General features: G+C 48.4%; 1 protein-coding gene across 34 annotated transcripts in view; it reads right to left on the bottom strand.

Moving 5' to 3' along the window:
- Positions 1 to 5,335: 5,335 nt before the first annotated feature.
- rerea (arginine-glutamic acid dipeptide (RE) repeats a) overlaps positions 5,336 to 22,543 on the bottom strand; it is a 338,328-nt gene continuing 321,120 nt past the window's right edge. For 19 of the 34 annotated variants that reach the window (XM_090185445.1, XM_090185450.1, XM_090185448.1 and 16 more), the window contains 6 exons: positions 19,136 to 20,646; positions 16,856 to 17,066; positions 13,335 to 14,058; positions 9,678 to 9,848; positions 7,354 to 7,522; positions 5,336 to 6,606 (listed from right to left, as the gene is read on the bottom strand). In XM_090185445.1, the coding sequence (XP_090041571.1) occupies positions 6,573 to 6,606; positions 7,354 to 7,522; positions 9,678 to 9,848; positions 13,335 to 14,058; positions 16,856 to 17,066; positions 19,136 to 20,646 (2,820 nt within the window). In that variant the 3' untranslated portion in view covers positions 5,336 to 6,572. Of the gene's footprint in view, positions 6,607 to 7,044; positions 7,104 to 7,353; positions 7,523 to 9,677; positions 9,849 to 13,334; positions 14,059 to 16,855; positions 17,067 to 19,135; positions 20,647 to 22,543 lie in introns of those variants that run through there. The other 15 variants (XM_090185453.1, XM_090185455.1, XM_090185452.1 and 12 more) reach the window with 2 other exon arrangements.

Below are 22,543 nucleotides of genomic sequence, written 5' to 3'. Positions count from 1 at the left end.
AGTAACATTCCGTTCGGATTTACCATGCTACATTATCTCCAGAGTAACATTCCGTTCGGATTCACCATGCTACATTATCTCCAGAGTAACATTCAGTTCGGATTTAGCATGCTACATTATCTCCGGAGGAGCAGTAGAGGAATGTCTTCTTCTCAAAATGACAGCCGTTGTCGTTGCATTTTTAGTGTACATGTGTCCACTAACGACGATAACATTACCCAGCATGCACAACAAACAGCTACTGTTTTGGATCATGTAAATAGTGTCTAAATGAAAACCAATAAGATGTCTTGAGGTGTAACTTATTCGTTTATTTTAATTCCACACATTTTTCAAAAAAATTACAAAATACTCAAATGGAGAGAGAACACAGGACTCACTTCTTATTATTTCTACTTTTTGTTTACATTGTCATGTCGTCATCCCCATGGTGACTACTAATATATACAATATGCTTCAAGATACCAGTTATATATATAAATCTTAGCCGGTCAGAATGTATAGACATTCTGCTATTGCTGCTTGGAAATGAGAAGATAAACCATTGACAACACCTAACATCCAAGGGTTTGGAGGAGAGGAGAGAGAACACTAAGAGGCAGGAAGAAGAGGGTAGTGTCAGATGGAAGAGTAGGAGGGTGGTGTCAGAAAGAGGAGGAGGAGGAGGGTGTCAGAAAGAGGAGGGTGTCAGAAAGAGGAGGGTGTCAGAAAGAGGAGGAGGAGGGTGTCAGAAAGAGGAGGAGGGTGTCAGAAAGAAGAGGGTGGTATCAGAAAGAAGAGGAGGAGGGTATCAGAAAGAGGAGGAGGGTGGTATCAGAAAAAGGAGGGTGGTCTCAGAAAGAGGAGGAGGGTGGCGTCAGAAAGAGGAGGAGGGTGGTGTCAGAAAGAGGGTGGTGTCAGAAAGAGGGTGGTATCAGAAAGAGGAGGAGGGTGGTTTCAGAAAGAGGAGGAGGGTGGTATCAGAAAGAGGAGGAGGGTGGTGTCAGAAAGAGGAGGGCGGTGTCAGAAAGAGGAGGGCGGTGTCAGAAAGAGGAGGGCGGTATCAGAAAGAGGAGGGCGGTATCAGAAAGAGGAGGGTGGTGTCAGAAAGAGGAGGGTGGTGTCAGATAGAGGAGGGTGGTATCAGAAAGAGGAGGGCGGTATCAGAAAGAGGAGGAGGGTGGTATCAGAAAGAGGAGGAGGGTGGTATCAGAAAGAGGAGGAGGGTGGTGTCAGAAAGAGGAGGAGGGCGGTATCAGAAAGAGGAGGAGGGTGGTGTCAGAAAGAGGGGGGTGGTGTCAGAAAGAGGAGGGTGGTGTCAGAAAGAGGAGGGTGGTGTCAGAAAGAGGAGGGTGGTGTCAGAAAGAGGAGGGTGGTGTCAGATAGAGGAGGGTGGTATCAGAAAGAGGAGGAGGGTGGTATCAGAAAGAGGAGGGTGGTGTCAGATAGAGGAGGGTGGTATCAGAAAGAGGAGGGTGGTATCAGAAAGAGGAGGGTGGTATCAGAAAGAGGAGGAGGGTGGTATAAGAAAGAGGAGGGTGGTATCAGATAGAGGAGGGTGGTGTCAGAAAGAGGAGGGTGGTATCAGAAAGAGGAGGGTGGTGTCAGATAGAGGAGGAGGGTGGTGTCAGAAAGAGGAGGGTGGTATCAGAAAGAGGAGGAGGGTGGTGTCAGAAAGAGGGGGGTGGTATCAGAAAGAGGAGGGTGGTATCAGAAAGAGGAGGAGGGTGGTATCAGAAAGAGGAGGGTGGTATCAGAAAGAGGAGGAGGGTGGTGTCAGAAAGAGGAGGGTGGTATCAGAAAGAGGAGGGTGGTATCAGAAAGAGGAGGGTGGTATCAGAAAGAGGAGGAGGGTGGTGTCAGAAAGAGGGGGGTGGTATCAGAAAGAGGAGGGTGGTATCAGAAAGAGGAGGAGGGTGGTATCAGAAAGAGGAGGGTGGTATCAGAAAGAGGAGGAGGGTGGTGTCAGAAAGAGGAGGAGGGTGGTTTCAGAAAGAGGAGGAGGGTGGTATCAGAAAGAGGAGGAGGGTGGTGTCAGAAAGAGGAGGGTGGTGTCAGAAAGAGGGTGGTATCAGAAAGAGGAGGGTGGTGTCAGAAAGAGGAGGGTGGTGTCAGAAAGAGGGTGGTGTCAGATAGAGGAGGGTGGTGTCAGAAAGAGGAGGGTGGTATCAGAAAGAGGAGGAGGGTGGTATCAGAAAGAGGAGGGTGGTATCAGAAAGAGGAGGAGGGTGGTATCAGAAAGAGGAGGGTGGTATCAGAAAGAGGAGGAGGGTGGTGTCAGAAAGAGGAGGGTGGTGTCAGAAAGAGGGTGGTATCAGAAAGAGGAGGGTGGTGTCAGAAAGAGGAGGGTGGTGTCAGAAAGAGGAGGGTGGTGTCAGATAGAGGAGGGTGGTGTCAGAAAGAGGAGGGTGGTATCAGAAAGAGGAGGGTGGTGTCAGATAGAGGAGGGTGGTATCAGAAAGAGGAGGGTGGTATCAGAAAGAGGAGGAGGGTGGTATCAGAAAGAGGAGGAGGGTGGTGTCAGAAAGAGGAGGAGGGTGGTATCAGAAAGAGGAGGAGGGTGGTATCAGAAAGAGGAGGAGGGTGGTGTCAGAAAGAGGAGGGTGGTGTCAGAAAGAGGCAGCAGCAGATGAGTACATGAGATGAGTGAATGTGCATTGAACAGACAAACAGAGCACATGGACGGACCAGAGAGGAGTAGAAGGAACTCAACCATAGGCTAACATAGGATAGGTGAGAGCTAACAGCCAGTTGACTGGTATGACAGTCAGGTGAACAGAACAGTCAATGGCATGGCGTACAGTACACTCAACACCTCCGGCATTGAAGGGGAGGCCAGGAGAAGCTGTGCTGGCTGAGGGGACGGCTGACCAGCCGGCAGGGGAGAACAGCGAGAGCCTGGAGGCAATAGGACCACCAACATTACAGCTCCACTTCCTAGAATCTGGTCCCAGTACTGGGCCCCTGTCCTCCCATGTAGCTAGGCCTGTTAGATAGAATCTGGTCCCAGTACTGGGCCCCTGTCCTCCCATGTAGCTAGGCCTGTTAGATAGAATCTGGTCCCAGTACTGGGCCCCTGTCCTCCCATGTAGCTAGGCCTGTTGGATAGAATCTGGTCCCAGTACTGGGCCCCTGTCCTCCCATGTAGCTAGGCCTGTTAGATAGAATCTGGTCCCAGTACTGGGCCCCTGTCCTCCCATGTAGATAGGCCTGTTAGATAGAATCTGGTCCCAGTACTGGGCCCCTGTCCTCCCATGTAGATAGGCCTGTTAGATAGAATCTGGTCCCAGTACTGGGCCCCTGTCCTCCCATGTAGCTAGGCCTGTTAGATAGAATCTGGTCCCAGTACTGGGCCCCTGTCCTCCCATGTAGCTAGGCCTGTTAGATAGAATCTGGTCCCAGTACTGGGCCCCTGTCCTCCCATGTAGCTAGGCCTGTTAGATAGAATCTGGTCCCAGTACTGGGCCCCTGTCCTCCCATGTAGCTAGGCCTGTTAGATAGAATCTGGTCCCAGTACTGGGCCCCTGTCCTCCCATGTAGCTAGGCCTGTTAGATAGAATCTGGTCCCAGTACTGGGCCCCTGTCCTCCCATGTAGCTAAGCCTGTTAGATAGAATCTGGTCCCAGTACTGGGCCCCTGTCCTCCCATGTAGCTAGGCCTGTTAGATAGAATCTGGTCCCAGTACTGGGCCCCTGTCCTCCCATGTAGCTAGGCCTGTTAGATAGAATCTGGTCCCAGTACTGGGCCCCTGTCCTCCCATGTAGCTAGGCCTGTTAGATAGAATCTGGTCCCAGTACTGGGCCCCTGTCCTCCCATGTAGCTAGGCCTGTTAGATAGAATCTGGTCCCAGTACTGGGCCCCTGTCCTCCCATGTAGCTAGGCCTGTTAGATAGAATCTGGTCCCAGTACTGGGCCCCTGTCCTCCCATGTAGCTAGGCCTGTTAGATAGAATCTGGTCCCAGTACTGGGCCCCTGTCCTCCCATGTAGCTAGGCCTGTTAGATAGAATCTGGTCCCAGTACTGGGCCCCTGTCCTCCCATGTAGCTAGGCCTGTTAGATAGAATCTGGTCCCAGTACTGGGCCCCTGTCCTCCCATGTAGCTAGGCCTGTTAGATAGAATCTGGTCCCAGTACTGGGCCCCTGTCCTCCCATGTAGCTAGGCCTGTTAGATAGAATCTGGTCCCAGTACTGGGCCCCTGTCCTCCCATGTAGCTAGGCCTGTTAGATAGAATATGGTCCCAGTACTGGGCCCCTGTCCTCCCATGTAGCTAGGCCTGTTAGATAGAATCTGGTCCCAGTACTGGGCCCCTGTCCTCCCATGTAGCTAGGCCTGTTAGATAGAATCTGGTCCCAGTACTGGGCCCCTGTCCTCCCATGTAGCTAGGCCTGTTAGATAGAATCTGGTCCCAGTACTGGGCCCCTGTCCTCCCATGTAGCTAGGCCTGTTAGATAGAATCTGATCCCAGTACTGGGCCCCTGTCCTCCCATGTAGCTAGGCCTGTTAGATAGAATCTGGTCCCAGTACTGGGCCCCTGTCCTCCCATGTAGCTAGGCCTGTTAGATAGAATCTGGTCCCAGTACTGGGCCCCTGTCCTCCCATGTAGCTAGGCCTGTTAGTCACAGTGAATATGGCAGCACAGCACACATTATATCAGGATCCCCTCATGGAGGAGATGCACTAGCCTGGTACCCTAGGAGTTGTCAAGACTGCACAAATATACCAGGCTAGAGAAGTCTTGCTGTAGCAGCCACACTTGGGACAAATAGAGGAGTGAGGAAACCAGGGTTAACATCACCACCACCACCACCACCACCACCCGCTGGTCCCTCTAGCACCCTTGTACAAGTCCGGTCACCCACAGTCAGATCAGAACACATGTCGGGGTCTCAGTGTAGCTTGAAGACACGAAGACAATTTAAAACATTGTATAAGAAAAATGTAAAACAGGTTTAAAAATCTGCCTATAAACTTTAAACGTTTCTTAATTATGTTGACTCAATACCGATGTCGAGGAGAGTGTCAAAACCAATTAAAAGCACTGAGAGATTCTATCCAGTCCTCCACAAAGAGTAGAAACCTAACATCCATGGAGTAGTAACTGAGGGATTCTATCTAGTCTTCCTTGGAGTGCAATAGATGATGTCTGCATCAAGGTATTGTACACTACAGGACAGGGCAGGGGGATATGCTGATCCATAGATGACTCAGTGACTCTGAGATATAGTCAGTCCTCTTCAAGGGTCTCAAATCATTAACTCGACCCAGTAAGTTCAGGCATTCTGTCTGACAATGTGGTGCTTGTCAAGAGGTGTATAATGAAAGGAGGTGGATGGGACAGTCTTGTGTACGTGAGAGTCTGGGGCTATAACAGCTCTCTGAGGTACCGCACACCACAGGACTGGGACCATCGCTGTGAGAGTCTGGGGCTATACAGCTCTCTGAGGTACCCCACACCACAGGACTGGGACCATCGCTGTGAGAGTCTGGGGCTATACAGCTCTCTGAGGTACCCCACACCACAGGACTGGGACCATCGCTGTGAGAGTCTGGGGCTATACAGCTCTCTGAGGTACCCCACACCACAGGACTGGGACCATCGCTGTGAGAGTCTGGGGCTATAACAGCTCTCTGAGGTACCCCACACCACAGGACTGGGACCATCGCTGTGAGAGTCTGGGGCTATAACAGCTCTCTGAGGTACCCCACACCACAGGACTGGGACCATCGCTGTGAGAGTCTGGGGCTATAACAGCTCTCTGAGGTACCCCACACCACAGGACTGGGACCATCGCTGTGAGAGTCTGGGGCTATAACAGCTCTCTGAGGTACCCCACACCACAGGACTGGGACCATCGTTGTACCCTTTGGCTGTTCTAGTAATGCTATACCCCCCCCCCCCCCCCCCGTTAAACAAGGCATAATGCTTCAGAACACAATAACATATTGGAGGTTTATAAATGACTTGGTTCAGAGTCCACACCTAGTAACAATTATAATAATAATAATTATATGTATATATATATATATATATATATATATATATATATATATATATATATATATACTATTTACAGACTCAAAAAATGCCATGCTGCAGCGATTCGTTCAAATGATAGAAACCTCCAATAAGGTATTAAAATAATTAAAATAACAATAGCACTTTGTTTTGAATCTTTTCGTGGATATAATGTCTGGAACGTTCTTTTCTCTGCCTGGTTTCCTTTCCATCGACTAGCACAGTGAACGTGTGCTACCTACAAAACACGTTGTGGAAGATTTAGAGGAGTTTTCATGCAGGAAAGTCACAATCAGTCTTGAAGTCGGTGTCACTACTTGAAGGCTATAGTTACACCAAACAAAGTCTCTCAATGTCCTTAAAAAAAATAAAAATAAAATAAAAAACAACCCATGGACAGGGAAGGAGAAACAGACAACAGAAAAATCCTATTTTTTTTCTTCTTCAGTTTTTGTTGTTCTTCGTAACGAGAAATGTTTGGAGGAGCGGAGATCGAGTTCCTCTGACTGGCAGACCGCTCTGTAACTACTTCCTGTTCCTGTGTCCTAGGCAACTTCCTGCGTCCCCATTGGTCGGTTACAGTTGCTTGTCGCTTTCCTTCTTCAGCCGGCTAAAACACAAACGAAACAAACCTACGTTAGCATCACCACCAACTGTATAGAAATATATCAGAATGTCCCTGCACCACTACCAAGATTGATATACACACACTGACATTCTCACAGGTGGTATTGTATTACAAGTTGGTCACAAGCTGGAAAATCTGGAACAAAGCCGCTGAAATCCTTGTACAAGCGTGCATTTAACCATTTTAGAATTCACCACATCAGTAAAATTGCAAATAAACATAATATGCCAAATTTGGGTAATGGTCTGTATAATTTGTCCAAGGCGAATATAGACAGACTTGCTCCACCAGCCCATATACAACAGTGACTACATATATATATATATATATATATATATATATATAGACCCTATAGGCTCACACTCTGAAAATGCAAAGTGCAGAGTAACTTCTTAAGGTAAAACATCACTTGCCATCAGGTTTTTCTGTAAAAGGAGTCCATTTCTGGAACTCGAGATCACTTGAAACGTCTGCATGATCTTACAGAAATCACACAAATGAAAATCTTTTTAAATTAGCAACAAGAATTCATAACCACAGATGAACCATTTTATATTATGTTGAATATTTGTTCTGTTAAATCTAATTTAATATAATTATTCTTATTTTAAAAGTCCATCTAAAAGAGGGACTGTCTAGAGTAGTCTTTTACCTCTTCCGTCAGTGTGTAGTGAATGTGTTGCAATGTGAACGTGTATGTTGAAGTGTGTGTGTGTGTGTCTCTCTGACCTGTAATAGTCCTCTTGGCCAGGAAGTGGGCCACCGTGCATGTGGTGATGACCATGCAGCCACTGCTGTTCCATAGCTAGCCGCTGCAGCTCTGCAGACTGGGCATGCATGGCCTGGAGCTGGTGGGCTGCGGACATCTGGGGAGGAAGGTCCCGGGGGTACGGAGTACCTGGAGACAGCAACGCAACACAACAGGATCAGGACAACAGGCTTGACTGCCAATAGAGATGCCACTGGTGGATAAATCCCTTGTCACACTATGGAGTCGACCCAGACTAAACCGCTCTGACTCGGATACACTACATCACCAAAAGTATGTGGACACCTGCTCGTTCGAGCATCTCATTCCAAAATCATGGGCATTAATATGGAGTTGGTCCCCTCTCCCTTTGCTGCTATAACAGCCTCCACTCTTCTGGGAAGGCTTTCCACTAGATGTTGGAACATTGCTGCTATAACAACCTCCACTCTTCTGGGAAGGCTTTCCACTAGATGTTGGAACATTGCTGCTATAACAGCCTCCACTCTTCTGGGAAGGCTTTCCACTAGATGTTGGAACATTGCTGCTATAACAGCCTCCACTCTTCTGGGAAGGCTTTCCACTAGATGTTGGAACATTGCTGCTATAACAACCTCCACTCTTCTGGGAAGGCTTTCCACTAGATGTTGGAACATTGCTGCTATAACAGCCTCCACTCTTCTGGGAAGGCTTTCCACTAGATGTTGGAACATTGCTGCTATAACAACCTCCACTCTTCTGGGAAGGCTTTCCACTAGATGTTGGAACATTGCTGCTCTAACAGCCTCCACTCTTCTGGGAAGGCTTTCCACTAGATGTTGGAACATTGCTGCTATAACAGCCTCCACTCTTCTGGGAAGGCTTTCCACTAGATGTTGGAACATTGCTGCTATAACAGCCTCCACTCTTCTGGGAAGGCTTTCCACTAGATGTTGGAACATTGCTGCTATAACAACCTCCACTCTTCTGGGAAAGCTTTCCACTAGATGTTGGAACATTGCTGCTATAACAACCTCCACTCTTCTGGGAAGGCTTTCCACTAGATGTTGGAACATTGCTGCTATAACAGCCTCCACTCTTCTGGGAAGGCTTTCCACTAGATGTTGGAACATTGCTGCTATAACAACCTCCACTCGTCTGGGAAAGCTTTCCACTAGATGTTGGAACATTGCTGCTATAACAACCTCCACTCTTCTGGGAAGGCTTTCCACTAGATGTTGGAACATTGCTGCTATAACAACCTCCACTCGTCTGGGAAAGCTTTCCACTAGATGTTGGAACATTGCTGCTATAACAACCTCCACTCTTCTGGGAAGGCTTTCCACTAGATGTTGGAACATTGCTGCTATAACAGCCTCCACTCTTCTGGGAAGGCTTTCCACTAGATGTTGGAACATTGCTGCTATAACAGCCTCCACTCTTCTGGGAAGGCTTTCCACTAGATGTTGGAACATTGCTGCTATAACAGCCTCCACTCTTCTGGGAAGGCTTTCCACTAGATGTTGGAACATTGCTGCTATAACAGCCTCCACTCTTCTGGGAAGGCTTTCCACTGCAGGGACTTGCTTCCATTCAGCCACGAGAGCATTAGTGAGGTCGAGCTCTGAAGTTGAAGCATGATTCATCACGCCAGAGAAAGAGTTTCATGAAGCTCCCGACAAACAATTATTTTGCTGACGTTGTTTCCAGAGGCAGTTTGGACCTCGGTAGTGAGTGTTGCAACCGACAGACAGACTATTTTTACGCGCTACACACTTCAGCAGTCCCCGGTCCCGTTCGGTGAGCTTGTGTGATCTACCACTTCGCAGCTGAGCCGTTGTTGCTCCTAGACGTTTCCACTTCACAATAACAGCACTTACGGTTGACCGAGGCAGCTCTAGCAGGGCAGAAATTTGACGAACTGAGTAGTTGGAAAGGTGGCATCCTATGACAGTGCCACGTTGAAAGTCGCTGAGCTCTTCAGTAAGGCCATTATACTGCCAATGTTTGTCTATGGAGATTGCATGGCCGTGTGCTCGATTTTATACGCCTGTCAGCAACAGGTGTGGCTGAAAGAGTTTGAAGGGGTGTCCACATACCTTTATATATATCATGTATTTTCTTTTGCCATTGTCCTTTTCAGCCCTATTCTAACAACTATGATTTGTGTGATGCCAGTTCAGTACAGCTCGGCTCAGTACGGCTCGGCTCAGTACGGCCCGGCTCGGCTCAGTACGGCTCGGCTCAGTACGGCTCGGCTCAGTACGGCTCGGCTCAGTACGGCGAAAATAAGACCGGACATTGATATGCTCTAGATTGTTCTTACCGAAGACCGGGTGTCGCAGCATCTCATGTTCGTGTGGGTTCTGTCCCAGGAGGGGGTTGGGGATTGCGCCGGGCGGGTAGGGGAAGCGGGCGAGGTGGGGGCCTCCTGCCAGGGGGTCTACGAGGGGGTGCCCCCCCGAACCGGGAGGGCACACAAGACATTCACCACCGCCTGCACAGAGTCAAAACACCAAAAGGTCAGTGTACAATTATATATACAGTTTATCATGACACATGACACAGTAGTAACCTAACAGATAGTAGTAACCTGACACCCAGATAGTAGCAGTAACCTGACACCCAGATAGTAGTAACCTGACACCCAGATAGTAGTAGTAACCTGACACCCAGATAGTAGTAACCTGACACCCAGATAGTAGTAACCTGACACCCAGATAGTAGTAACCTGACACCCAGATAGTAGTAACCTGACACCCAGATAGTAGCAACCTGACACCCAGATAGTAGCAGTAACCTGACACCCAGATAGTAGTAACCTGACACCCAGATAGTAGCAGTAACCTGACACCCAGATAGTAGTAACCTGACACCCAGATAGTAGTAGTAACCTGACACCCAGATAGTAGTAACCTGACACCCAGATAGTAGTAACCTGACACCCAGATAGTAGCAGTAACCTGACACCCAGATAGTAGCAACCTGACACCCAGATAGTAGCAACCTGACACCCAGATAGTAGCAACCTGACACTCAGATAGTAGCAACCTGACACCCAGATAGTAGTAACCTGACACCCAGATAGTAGCAACCTGACACCCAGATAGTAGTAACCTGACACCCAGATAGTAGTAACCTGACACCCAGATAGTAGCAGTAACCTGACACCCAGATAGTAGCAACCTGACACCCAGATAGTAGCAACCTGACACCCAGATAGTAGCAGTAGCCTGACACCCAGATAGTAGTAACCTGACACCCAGATAGTAGCAGTAACCTGACACCCCGATAGTAGTAGCCTGACACCCAGATAGTAGCAGTAACCTGACACCCAGATAGTAGCAGTAACCTGACACCCAGATAGTAGCAGTAACCTGACACCCAGATAGTAGTAACCTGACACCCAGATAGTAGCAGTAACCTGACACCCAGATAGTAGCAGTAACCTGACACCCAGATAGTAGCAGCAACCTGACACCCAGATAGTAGCAACCTGACACCCAGATAGCAGTAACCTGACACCCAGATAGTAGCAGTAACCTGACACCCAGATAGCAGTAACCTGACACCCAGATAGTAGTAACCTAACAGATAGTAGCAGTAACCTGACAGCCAGATAGTAGCAGCAACCTGACACCCAGATAGTAGCAGTAACCTGACACCCAGATAGTAGTAACCTGACACCCAGATAGTAGTAACCTGACACCCAGATAGTAGTAGTAACCTGACACCCAGATAGTAGTAACCTAACAGATAGTAGCAACCTGACACCCAGATAGTAGCAACCTGACACCCAGATAGTAGCAACCTGACACCCAGATAGCAGTAACCTGACACCCAGATAGTAGCAACCTGACACCCAGATAGTAGCAGTAACCTGACAGCCAGATAGTAGCAGCAACCTGACACCCAGATAGTAGCAGCAACCTGACACCCAGATAGTAGCAGTATCCTGACACCCAGATAGTAGCAGTATCCTGACACCCAGATAGTAGCAACCTGACACCCAGATAGTAGCAACCTGACACCCAGATAGTAGCAGTAACCTGACACCCAGATAGTAGCAGTAACCTGACACCCAGATAGTAGCAGTAACCTGACACCCAGATAGTAGTAGTAACCTGACACCCAGATAGTAGTAGTAACCTGACACCCAGATAGTAGTAACCTAACACCCAGATAGCAGTAACCTGACACCCAGATAGTAGTAACCTGACACCCAGATAGTAGTAACCTGACACCCAGATAGTAGCAGTAACCTGACACCCAGATAGTAGCAGTAACCTAACACCCATATAGCAGTAACCTGACACCCAGATAGTAGCAGTAACCTAACACCCAGATAGCAGTAACCTGACACCCAGATAGTAGTAACCTGACACCCAGATAGTAGCAGTAACCTGACACCCAGATAGTAGTAACCTGACACCCAGATAGTAGTAACCTGACCCAGATAGTAGCAGTAACCTGACACCCAGATAGTAGTAACCTGACACCCAGATAGTAGCAGTAACCTAACACCCAGATAGCAGTAACCTGACACCCAGATAGTAGCAGTAACCTAACACCCAGATAGCAGTAACCTGACACCCAGATAGTAGTAACCTGACACCCAGATAGTAGCAGTAACCTGACACCCAGATAGTAGTAACCTGACACCCAGATAGTAGTAACCTGACACCCAGATAGTAGCAGTAACCTGACACCCAGATAGTAGTAACCTGACACCCAGATAGTAGCAGTAACCTAACACCCAGATAGCAGTAACCTGACACCCAGATAGTAGTAACCTGACACCCAGATAGTAGCAGTAACCTAACACCCAGATAGCAGTAACCTGACACCCAGATAGTAGTAACCTGACACCCAGATAGTAGTAACCTAACACCCAGATAGCAGTAACCTGACACCCAGATAGTAGTAACCTGACACCCAGATAGTAGTAACCTGACACCCAGATAGTAGTAACCTGACACCCAGATAGTAGCAACCTGACACCCAGATAGTAGCAGTAACCTGACACCCAGATAGTAGCAGTAACCTGACACCCAGATAGTAGTAACCTGACACCCAGATAGTAGTAACCTGACATCCAGATAGCAGTAACCTGACACCCAGATAGTAGCAGTAACCTGGCCCAGATAGTAGCAGTAACCTGACACCCAGATAGTAGTAACCTGACACCCAGATAGTAGCAGTAACCTGACACCCAGATAGTAGTAACCTGACACCCAGATAGCAGTAACCTGACACCCAGATAGTAGCAGTAACCTGGCCCAGATAGTAGCAGTAACCTGACACCCAGATAGTAGCAGTAACCTGGCCCAGATAGCAGTAACCTGACACCCAGATAGTAGTAACCTGGCCCAGATAGTAGTAACCTGACACCCAGATAGTAGCAGTAACCTGACACCCAGATAGTAGCAGTAACCTGGCCCAGATAGCAGTAACCTGACACCCAGATAGTAGTAACCTGGCCCAGATAGTAGTAACCTGACACCCAGATAGTAGTAACCTGACACCCAGATAGTAGCAGTAACTCGACCCAGATATTAGTAACTATCCAGTCTATGGGTGTCTCTGAATGTCCTTGAGTGGCCCAGAGAGAGCCTGGATTTGAACCCGATTTAACATCTCTGGAGAGACCTGAAAATAGCTCCCCATCCAACCTGACAGAGCTTGAGAGGATCTGCAGAGAAGAATGGGAGGAACTCCCCAAATACAGGTGTGCCAAGCTTGTAGTATCAAGGCGTACCAACTACAAAGGCCAATCAACTGGGCTAGCAACAAAGTCATTAAGAAAATAGCTATTGAAAATGTGATATATAATCGCCATATTTTGCGTACAGCATTGTTTTAAAATCAGAGAAGAAGTGATGCTTAAAGTTGTGACATAAACGCTTCACTAGAAGTTGGCAAATAAACGTAAAACTTGATGCTAATCCAGTAAGAAATGTTTCTGATTGGCCAGGTGTGTCACCTTGGTGCAATGAGTCCTGCTGGTGAAGGTGCAGGTGTGAGTGGATGTGGGAGTGCTGGTGGTGATGAGGCGTGATGTTGAACATCTGAAGCCTGGCGATAGGGTCGTTGGCCACTGCCGCCATCCTCTCGGCGTGCAGCCTCTCCGCCGCCAGCCGCTCCGGGTAGCTCATGTCTGGTCTGAGCTGGGGTCCCGCGGACAACGCCAAACGCTCCCTCTCCAAGGGGTTGAGACCTGGGTGGAAGGAGGCGAAGGGGTGCGGTCCCGCCATGGATGGTAAGGAGATGGCCCCGTGTCGGGCGAAGTGCTCCATGGGGTTCGCCGAGGGGTGCATGCCTTCTAGTTCCGGGGGTTTGTGTTCGAACCCAGGCTTCATCCTCTCTCTCAGCTCCCTCTCCCTCATCTCTCTCTCCCTCATCTCCCGCTCTCGCAGCTCGCGCTCCCGCATGCCCGGGTCGGCGTTGTAGAGGCCAGGCATGTGATAGGCCATCAGGGGGTCGTTGGGGTTGAGGGAGACGAAGAAGGGGTGGTTCCTATTGGTCGGGGACATGACGTGGGGGCGGGCGTACTCGCTGAGGGTGCGTAGGGCGGGCGTGTCGGGGCCGATGTAAGGGGGCACCGCGGCGATGGAGGTAGGGGGGCCGTCGAAGGGAGGACGCATGTGGGCGGAGCCACCCATCTGGGGGTCACCCATTCGGCCGTCGTGACACGAACTGGAGGCTTTCTGGAACAAATAGATATGTACAGAGGTTACACACACACTGGGAGGTTATTACATGTTATAAAGGGGGGATAACGTGTAAGAAGGGTACAGGTTGTAAAGTGGTTGTAACAGGTTGTAAGGTGGTTATAATAGCTTGTAAAACATTATGCGGTTACAATATGTTGTAAGCTTGGAACAGGTTATAAGGTGATTATAATAGGTTATATAACTGATTTTAACTAGGTTGTAACAGGTTATAAAGTGATTATAATAGGTTATATAACTGATTATAACTAGGTTGTAACAGGTTATAAAGTGATTATAATAGGTTGTAACAGGTTATAAGGTGATTATAATAGGTTATATAACTGATTTTAACTAGGTTGTAACAGGTTATAAGGTGATTATAATAGGTTATATAACTGATTTTAACTAGGTTGTAACAGGTTATAAAGTGATTATAATAGGTTATATAACTGATTATAACTAGGTTGTAACAGGTTATAAAGTGATTATAATAGGTTGTAACAGGTTATAAGGTGATTATAATAGGTTGATATGTACAGAGGTTACACACACACTGGGAGGTTATTACAGGTTATAATGCAATAGGTTGCAAAAGTTTGTAAGGAAAAGGTTAGACAAATGTGACTCGTTTCAGGAAGCGCCGTTTGAAGGTAAACATGATATTTTATTAAAATGCATTTTTTTGGCCTCCCGGGTGGCGCAGTGGTTAAGGACGCTGTACTGCACCAGCTGTGCCATCAGAGACTCTGGGTTTGCGCCCAGGCTCTGTCGTAACCGGCCGCGACCGGGAGGTCCGTGGGGAGACGCACAATTGGCCTAGCATCGTCCGGGTTAGGGAGGGGTTGGCCGGTAGGGATGTCCTTGTCTCATTGCGCACCAGCGACTCCTGTGGCGGGCCGGGCGTAGTGCGCGCTAACCAAGGTGGCCAGGTGCACGGTGTTTCCTCCGACACATTGGTGCGGCTGGCTTCCGGGTTGGATGGCGCTGTGTTAAGAAGCAGTGCGGCTTGGTTGGGTATCAGAGGACGCATGACTTTCAACCTTCGTTTCTCCCGAGCCCGTACGGGAGTTGTAGCGACAAGACAAGATAGTAGCTACTAAAACAATTGGATACCACAAAATTGGGGAGAAAAAGGGGTAAAAAAAATACCAATTAAAAAATTTAAACATTCATTTTTTGGGGGCAGAAAGGCCTTCTGGAACATGTGAACTTGAGCCTTCATGAGCCTTAATAACAAACTTGTATGCTATCTGTAAATACGAATAAAATTGTTAAATTACGAGCCTAGTTGGTTTAGCCACAGAAAAAGCCAGCAACCGTCCTGCTAGTCATGATTGGCTGAGATAATGAGTGGGCTGGACATGCCGAGAGATGAGTTCGGATTGGTCTGCCATGTAGCATGCTTCTGTCTATAACATGAGCTGGTAGGTATTCCTTTCTAACGCAGATTTTTTTTTAAAGATTTCACACAGTAGAACTGCATCAGTGTTGCTCTCCACTCTCTGGAAGACCCCGTTTTCAAATCAGTAGAATTAGAGTATGATAGCTCAGGAGATGGAGAAAATTCTGGTGTTTGATTGCAAATATGCAGACGGAGACAAAAAGAGAACACACAGAAGGCTGTTGTATGAAACAGCCGTCTACGGATTACATCTTCAAACTAAGGGCAACCATGACATCTGTGACAGAGAGGGAGAAGCGTCCATCCATGTACACGATGGGTAAGAGACTCTAACTAGCTACATTTTCAGATATTACACATTTCTCATTTAGTCAAAAAGTCATTTTAATTTCAAGTTAAAGCGTACTGCTAGCTAGCTAACTTTATGTGTATGATCTGTGTAGTAATATGATTAATGTAATGTAATATGATTCAGTTATAGACTAATGTTAGCTGGCTAACATTGAACCTGGTTGATTAGCTACCTTCAGATTCATGCAGGGTAGTAACATTATGAGTTGGGATTATGGTTCATTGTTTAGCTAGCTGCTAGCTACATGTCTCCACTATGCAAAAGACTCCACTATGCAAGTAACTATTTCAATAGACTGTTCACGATGTCACTGCGACAACTGTCGATAGACGTAGCTGGTAAATTTGCTCTGTCTATCTACTCTGATTTCCGAGCACTCGTCTGTGTGCCAGAGCGCAGAATAACTGACAAATTTACGAAAACGCCCAATACCCCGTTGAAGATGGCCAGTGTCAGTAAACGTGTTCTCTGAACGCTTCGAGAGCGGAGCGCTCTGCATTTACGAGCGTCCAATCTGACAACGCTCTGAGTTTACAAACGCCCAGAGCACACTCTGGCACTCCAGATTAAATTTACAAACACACCTGTAGTATAAACCAGCCTTTAGTCTTGAAATCTTTGATTGTTTAGCACATGGCCTCACATGTGAATCCTTAAAGAGATGGGTGTGGCTAAAGCTGAGGATGTGAACGATGTTGAACAGGTGTAGACAAAGAAGAGCTCTCCAGTAGGTACCAAAACATTCAAGGGCCACTTTCTCAAAAGGGAGGTTACAACTTAATCAACTTTCAAAGCAGAATTACTTTCCCCCATTGTTTCCTCAACTGTAGTGTATGACGTACCATTTTGTAGCTCTGAGTCTCTACTTTTATCCAATGTAAAAGCACCATTAAAAATGTTGCTACATTAAGACCTAATCTAGCTAGTCGGTCACAAATACTCCAGTGCGAATGAGAAACATACAGGAGGTTAGCGAACAAAATGTGGTCTCAATTCCCCAGTGTGAAATTGAGAGACAAAATACACCAAACCCTCACCACAGCTCTCTCCTGTTCCTTCTCTCTTTCCCGTTCTCTCTCTCGTTCCTTCTCCCTCTCCTTCTCCTCCCGGGCTTTCTGCTCGGCCTCCCTCTTGACCCGCTCCAGCGCCTCTTCTCTCTTCTTGGCCAGTTTAGAAGCAGCCAGAGGAGTAAAGTAGAAGTCTGTTCTGGCACACGTGTTGTACCCACGGTCCAGGTGCTTGTAGAACCTAGGAGACACACAAAGGGAAAACAACGTTAATATATAGTAAGGATGTAGAACCTAGGAGACACACAAAGGAAATACACATTAATATATAGTAAGGATGTAGAACCTAGGAGACACACAAAGGAAATACACATTAATATATAGTAAGGAAGCACTGTTTGGCTAACAATACTTCCAATGAAATACACATTAATATATAGTAAGGATGTAGTTTGGCTAAAAATACTTCCAATTAAATACACATTAATATATAGTAAGGAAGCACTGTTTGGCTAACAATACTTCCAATGAAATACACATTAATATATAGCAAGGATGTAGAGTTTGCATAACAATACTTCAATTAAATACACATTAATATTCCAGGATTCACAGCTGGCTAACATCACACTTCTCAAAAGACTCAAAAGACGATTTGTATAGATGAGTCATTAACATTCTACTTGAACACCTTGCCTTAAAATCTGTAAATCATGAATGATAAAAATAAATAAATAAATACATTAGCATTGAAAATGTGCTAAATGCATCAAAATGGCAAGCATCTTCAACAGCAATGGGATACGGTTTATTATCTGATTAGAAACAAAGATCCTGACTACCTCTATCAACAGACATGGGATACGGTTTATTATCTGATTAGAAACAAAGATCCTGACTACCTCTATCAACAGACATGGGATGTAGTTAATTATCTGATTAGAAACAAAGATCCTGACTACCTCTATCAACAGACATGGGATATGGTTTATTATCTGATTAGAAACAAAGATCCTGACTACCTCTATCAACAGACATGGGATATGGTTTATTATCTGATTAGAAACAAAGATCGTTTGGTTTGCTGATTATTCAACAGTATCTCTAATCTAACCACTCCATGTATCTGTGCTGAGGAGATCCTCTCTAGCCATTAACAGATCCTCTCTAGCCATTAACAGATCCTGCCTACCCCCGTTAACAGATCCTGCCTACCCCCGTTAACAGATCCTGCCTACCCCCGTTAACAGATCCTGCCTACCCCCGTTAACAGATCCTGCCTACCCCCGTTAACAGATCCTGCCTACCCCCGTTAACAGATCCTGCCTACCCCCGTTAACAGATCCTGCCTACACCAGTTAACAGATCCTGTCTACCCCCATTTAACAGATCCTCTCTAGCCATTAACAGATCCTGCCTACCACCGTTAACAGATCCTGCCTACCCCCGTTAACAGATCCTGCCTACCCCCGTTAACAGATCCTGCCTACCCCCGTTAACAGATCCTGCCTACCCCCGTTAACAGATCCTGTCTACCCCCATTAACAGATCCTGCCTACCCCCGTTAACAGATCCTGTCTACCCCCATTAACAGATCCTCTCTAGCCATTAACAGATCCTGCCTACCCCCGTTAACAGATCCTCTCTAGCCATTAACAGATCCTGCCGACCCCGTTAACAGATCCTGCCAACCCCCGTTAACAGATCCGGCCTACCCCCGTTAACAGATCCTGCCTACCCCCGTTAACAGATCCTGCCTACCCCCGTTAACAGATCCTCTCTAGCCATTAACAGATCCTCTCTAGCCATTAACAGATCCTCTCTAGCCATTAACAGATCCTGCCTACCCCCGTTAACAGATCCTGCCTACCCCCGTTAACAGATCCTGCCTACCCCCGTTAACAGATCCTGCCTACCCCCGTTAACAGATCCTGCCTACCCCCGTTAACAGATCCTGCCTACCCCCGTTAACAGATCCTGCCTACCCCCGTTAACAGATCCTGCCTACCCCCGTTAACAGATCCTGCCTACCCCCGTTAACAGATCCTGCCTACCCCCGTTAACAGATCCTGCCTACCCCCATTAACAGATCCTGCCTACCCCCATTAACAGATCCTGTCTACCCCCATTAACAGATCCTGCCTACCCCCATTAACAGATCCTGCCTACCCCCATTAACAGATCCTGCCTACCCCCACAGATCCTGCGTACCCCCATTAACAGATCCTGCCTACCCCCATTAACAGATCCTGCCTACCTCTAACAGTGCATGTGTGTTCTGGCAGTGTGTGCGCGCGCGTCAGGTCATACCGTGCTGATTGGCTGGCATGGCTGGGCGTGTTGACGACGGTAGGCTCGGGGGAGGGGCTCCGAGGAGGGGGCGGAGGGCTCTCGGGCTCCTCTGATTCGTCGAGAGGTTCCTCCTTGATGTGTACAGGTGGGACGGCGGGACCTGAGCAGGCGGAGCCGACGGAGGCTGGGAGGGGCATGGAGATGGAGGAAGAGGGGGGCTGGAGGCCTGGTGGTAGAGAGGAGGATGAGGAGGGGAGAGGACAGCCAGAGGAGGAGAGGGGCAGGACAGGGGCGAAGGGGTGAGGAGGGAACGGGGACTGTTGGGGTGTGTTGGGGTGGGAGGACGGTGACGGTCCAGAAAGGGGAAGAGGAAGAGGAGGAGGGTGATGCTGGCTGCCTCTCTCTCTCTCTGAAAGGGGGAGATTCTGGGACTGGGTGAGGACAGGGGGCTGGGCTGGTGGAGGCTGGAGCTGCTGGCCTGGGCCCTGGGGCATGAGCTGGAGGGGAGGAGGGTGGGCAGGAGGAGGGTGGTGGGCGGACAGGGAGGAAAGGGGCTTGAGGGCGGGTGGAGGGGGCAGGTTGGAGGGCATCTGGGGGAAGGGGGGCGCTGAGAGGTGTGGAGGCCCGTGTTTGTGAGACTGAGGGTCGCGGTTGGGCATGTGGGGGATGGGGGTGGTGGGAGGGGGCTTGATGTGGGGCATGGACATGGAAGGGGCGGGGTGTAGGGGCTGCTCGCGGTGCGGCTGATTGGACGAGCCACCCTGGGACGACGATGATTGGCTGGGGGGCGTGTGGGCCCTGTGAGACGGCTGCTGCGATTGACTGAGAGGGAGCGGGGAGGGCGGGACCTGAGACTGGGAACCCAATGGGAAGCTCTGAGGGGGCAGGGAGTGGGGGTGGGGCAGATGAGAGGGGCCAGTTTGGAGTGGGTGCGGCATGGATGATGAGTGGGGCAGCGGGCCGTGGAACGTGCTCGGTAGAGACTGGGTGGAGCCTGGCGGTCCTGGGGGTGGAACCTGAGACAACCCCTGCTGCGGAGAATGAGGCGAGGGGGAGGGCCGCCGCTGTGGGTGGATGGATGCCCCTGATTGGTTGAGAGAGAGGGGGCCGACCTGTTGGGGCATGGAAGGCGGTAGAGGCAGTGGAAGAGAAGTGGGGGGTGCGGAGGAGGGTGGGACCTGGGGGACCAGTGAGGAGGCTGAGGAGGACGTGGAAGGTAATGGAGGGGTGGTGGAGCGGCCACCCGAGGTCCCTGGCTGACAGGACTGGATAACCGGAGGGTGCTGCGACTGCCCCTCTCTCTCCCTCTCTCTCTCTTGTCTCTGCAGTAGGAGCAGCTGTTGCTGGGCGGAGGAATCCGAGTCACTCTCCCCGTCTCGGGGGCTGGGGATGGAGGGCGAGGAGCTGCGGTTATCCTGGTCGATGTCTTTAGCGTCACTGCTACACTCCTCGTTGACGCTGTGCCCATCGGAGCTCTCTCCCTCGCCCTCTCCCTCGCATTCTGACGGCGAGTCGGACCGACCCAGCTCCTGTGGAACAGGGAAGAGAGCAGTGAATTCCATACCACAATGGTTGTCATCATGAACACATCTCCGTACACTCGGGAGAATAAATGTCCGGGAAGAGAACAAAAAGGCTTGGTATGAGCACTGTAATAACATATAGGGCCTGTATCTAAAGCATTAGAGAGTGCTGATCTAGGATCAGGTCCTCCTGTTCATATCATTTTATTCATTTTGTGCAAATCAGACCCTGGCCTTTTAGTCATTTCAATAATACAGCCCAACCCCAGACATTAAGACACTATTCCAGAACACAGCCCAACCCCAGACATTAAGACACTATTCCAGAATACAGACCAACCCCAGACATTAGACACTATTCCAGAATACAGACCAACCCCAGACATTAAGACACTATTCCAGAATACAGCCAAACCCCAGACATTAAGACACTATTCCAGAATACAGCCCAACCCCAGACATTAAGACACTATTCCAGAATACAGCCCAACCCCAGACATTAAGACACTATTCCAGAATACAGACCAACCCCAGACATTAGACACTATTCCAGAATACAGCCCAACCCCAGACATTAAGACACTATTCCAGAATACAGCCCAACCCCAGACATTAAGACACTATTCCAGAATACAGACCAACCCCAGACATTAGACACTATTCCAGAATACAGACCAACCCCAGACATTAAGACACTATTCCAGAATACAGCCCAACCCCAGACATTAAGACACTATTCCAGAATACAGCCTAACCCCAGACATTAAGACACTATTCCAGAATACAGACCAACCCCAGACATTAGACACTATTCCAGAATACAGCCCAACCCCAGACATTAAGACACTATTCCAGAATACAGCCAAACCCCAGACATTAAGACACTATTCCAGAATACAGACCAACCCCAGACATTAGACACTATTCCAGAATACAGACCAACCCCAGACATTAAGACACTATTCCAGAATACAGACCAACCCCAGACATTAGACACTATTCCAGAATACAGCCAAACCCCAGACATTAAGACACTATTCCAGAATACAGCCCAACCCCAGACATTAAGACACTATTCCAGAATACAGCCCAACCCCAGACATTAAGACACTATTCCAGAATACAGCCAAACCCCAGACATTAAGACACTATTCCAGAAAACAGACCAACCCCAGACATTAGACACTATTCCTCAACACAGCCCAACACCAGATATTAGGCACTATTCCTCAACACAGCCCAACCCCAGACAGACACTATTCCTCAACACAGCCCAACCCCAGACATTAGACACTATTCCTCAACACAGCCGAAATCCTGTCATTAGGCACTATTCCTCAACACAGCCCAACCCCAGACATTAGACACTATTCCACAACACAGCCCAACCCCAGACATTAGACACTATTCCTCAACACTGCCCAAATCCAGACATTAGACACTATTCCTTAACACAGCCCAAATCCAGACATTAGACACTATTCCTCAACACAGCCCAACCCCAGACATTAGACACTATTCCTCAACACAGCCCAACCCCAGACATTAGACACTATTCCTCAACACAGCCCAACCCCAGACATTAGACACTATTCCTTAACACAGCCCAAATCCAGACATTAGACACTATTCCTTAACACAGCCCAACCCCAAACATTAGACACTACAGCACCTTGCAAAAGTATTCATCCCAATTGGCAGTTTTCCTATTTGGTTGCATTACAACCTGTAATTTTAATGGACATACACAAAAAAGTCAAAATTGGTGAAGTGAAATGAAAAAAATAACTTGCTTCAAAAAAAGGGACCAAAGATAACCCTGAAGGAGCGGCAAAGCTCCACAGTGGAGATTGGAGTATCTGTCCATAGGACCACTTTAAGCCGTACACTCCACAGAGCTGGG

This window comes from Oncorhynchus mykiss, chromosome 9 (genome assembly GCF_057628025.1).
Source record: "Oncorhynchus mykiss isolate SJ-2025 chromosome 9, ASM5762802v1, whole genome shotgun sequence".
In the NCBI taxonomy this organism is placed as follows: domain Eukaryota; kingdom Metazoa; phylum Chordata; class Actinopteri; order Salmoniformes; family Salmonidae; genus Oncorhynchus; species Oncorhynchus mykiss.
This window is presented reverse-complemented; position numbering and strand designations above follow the sequence as displayed.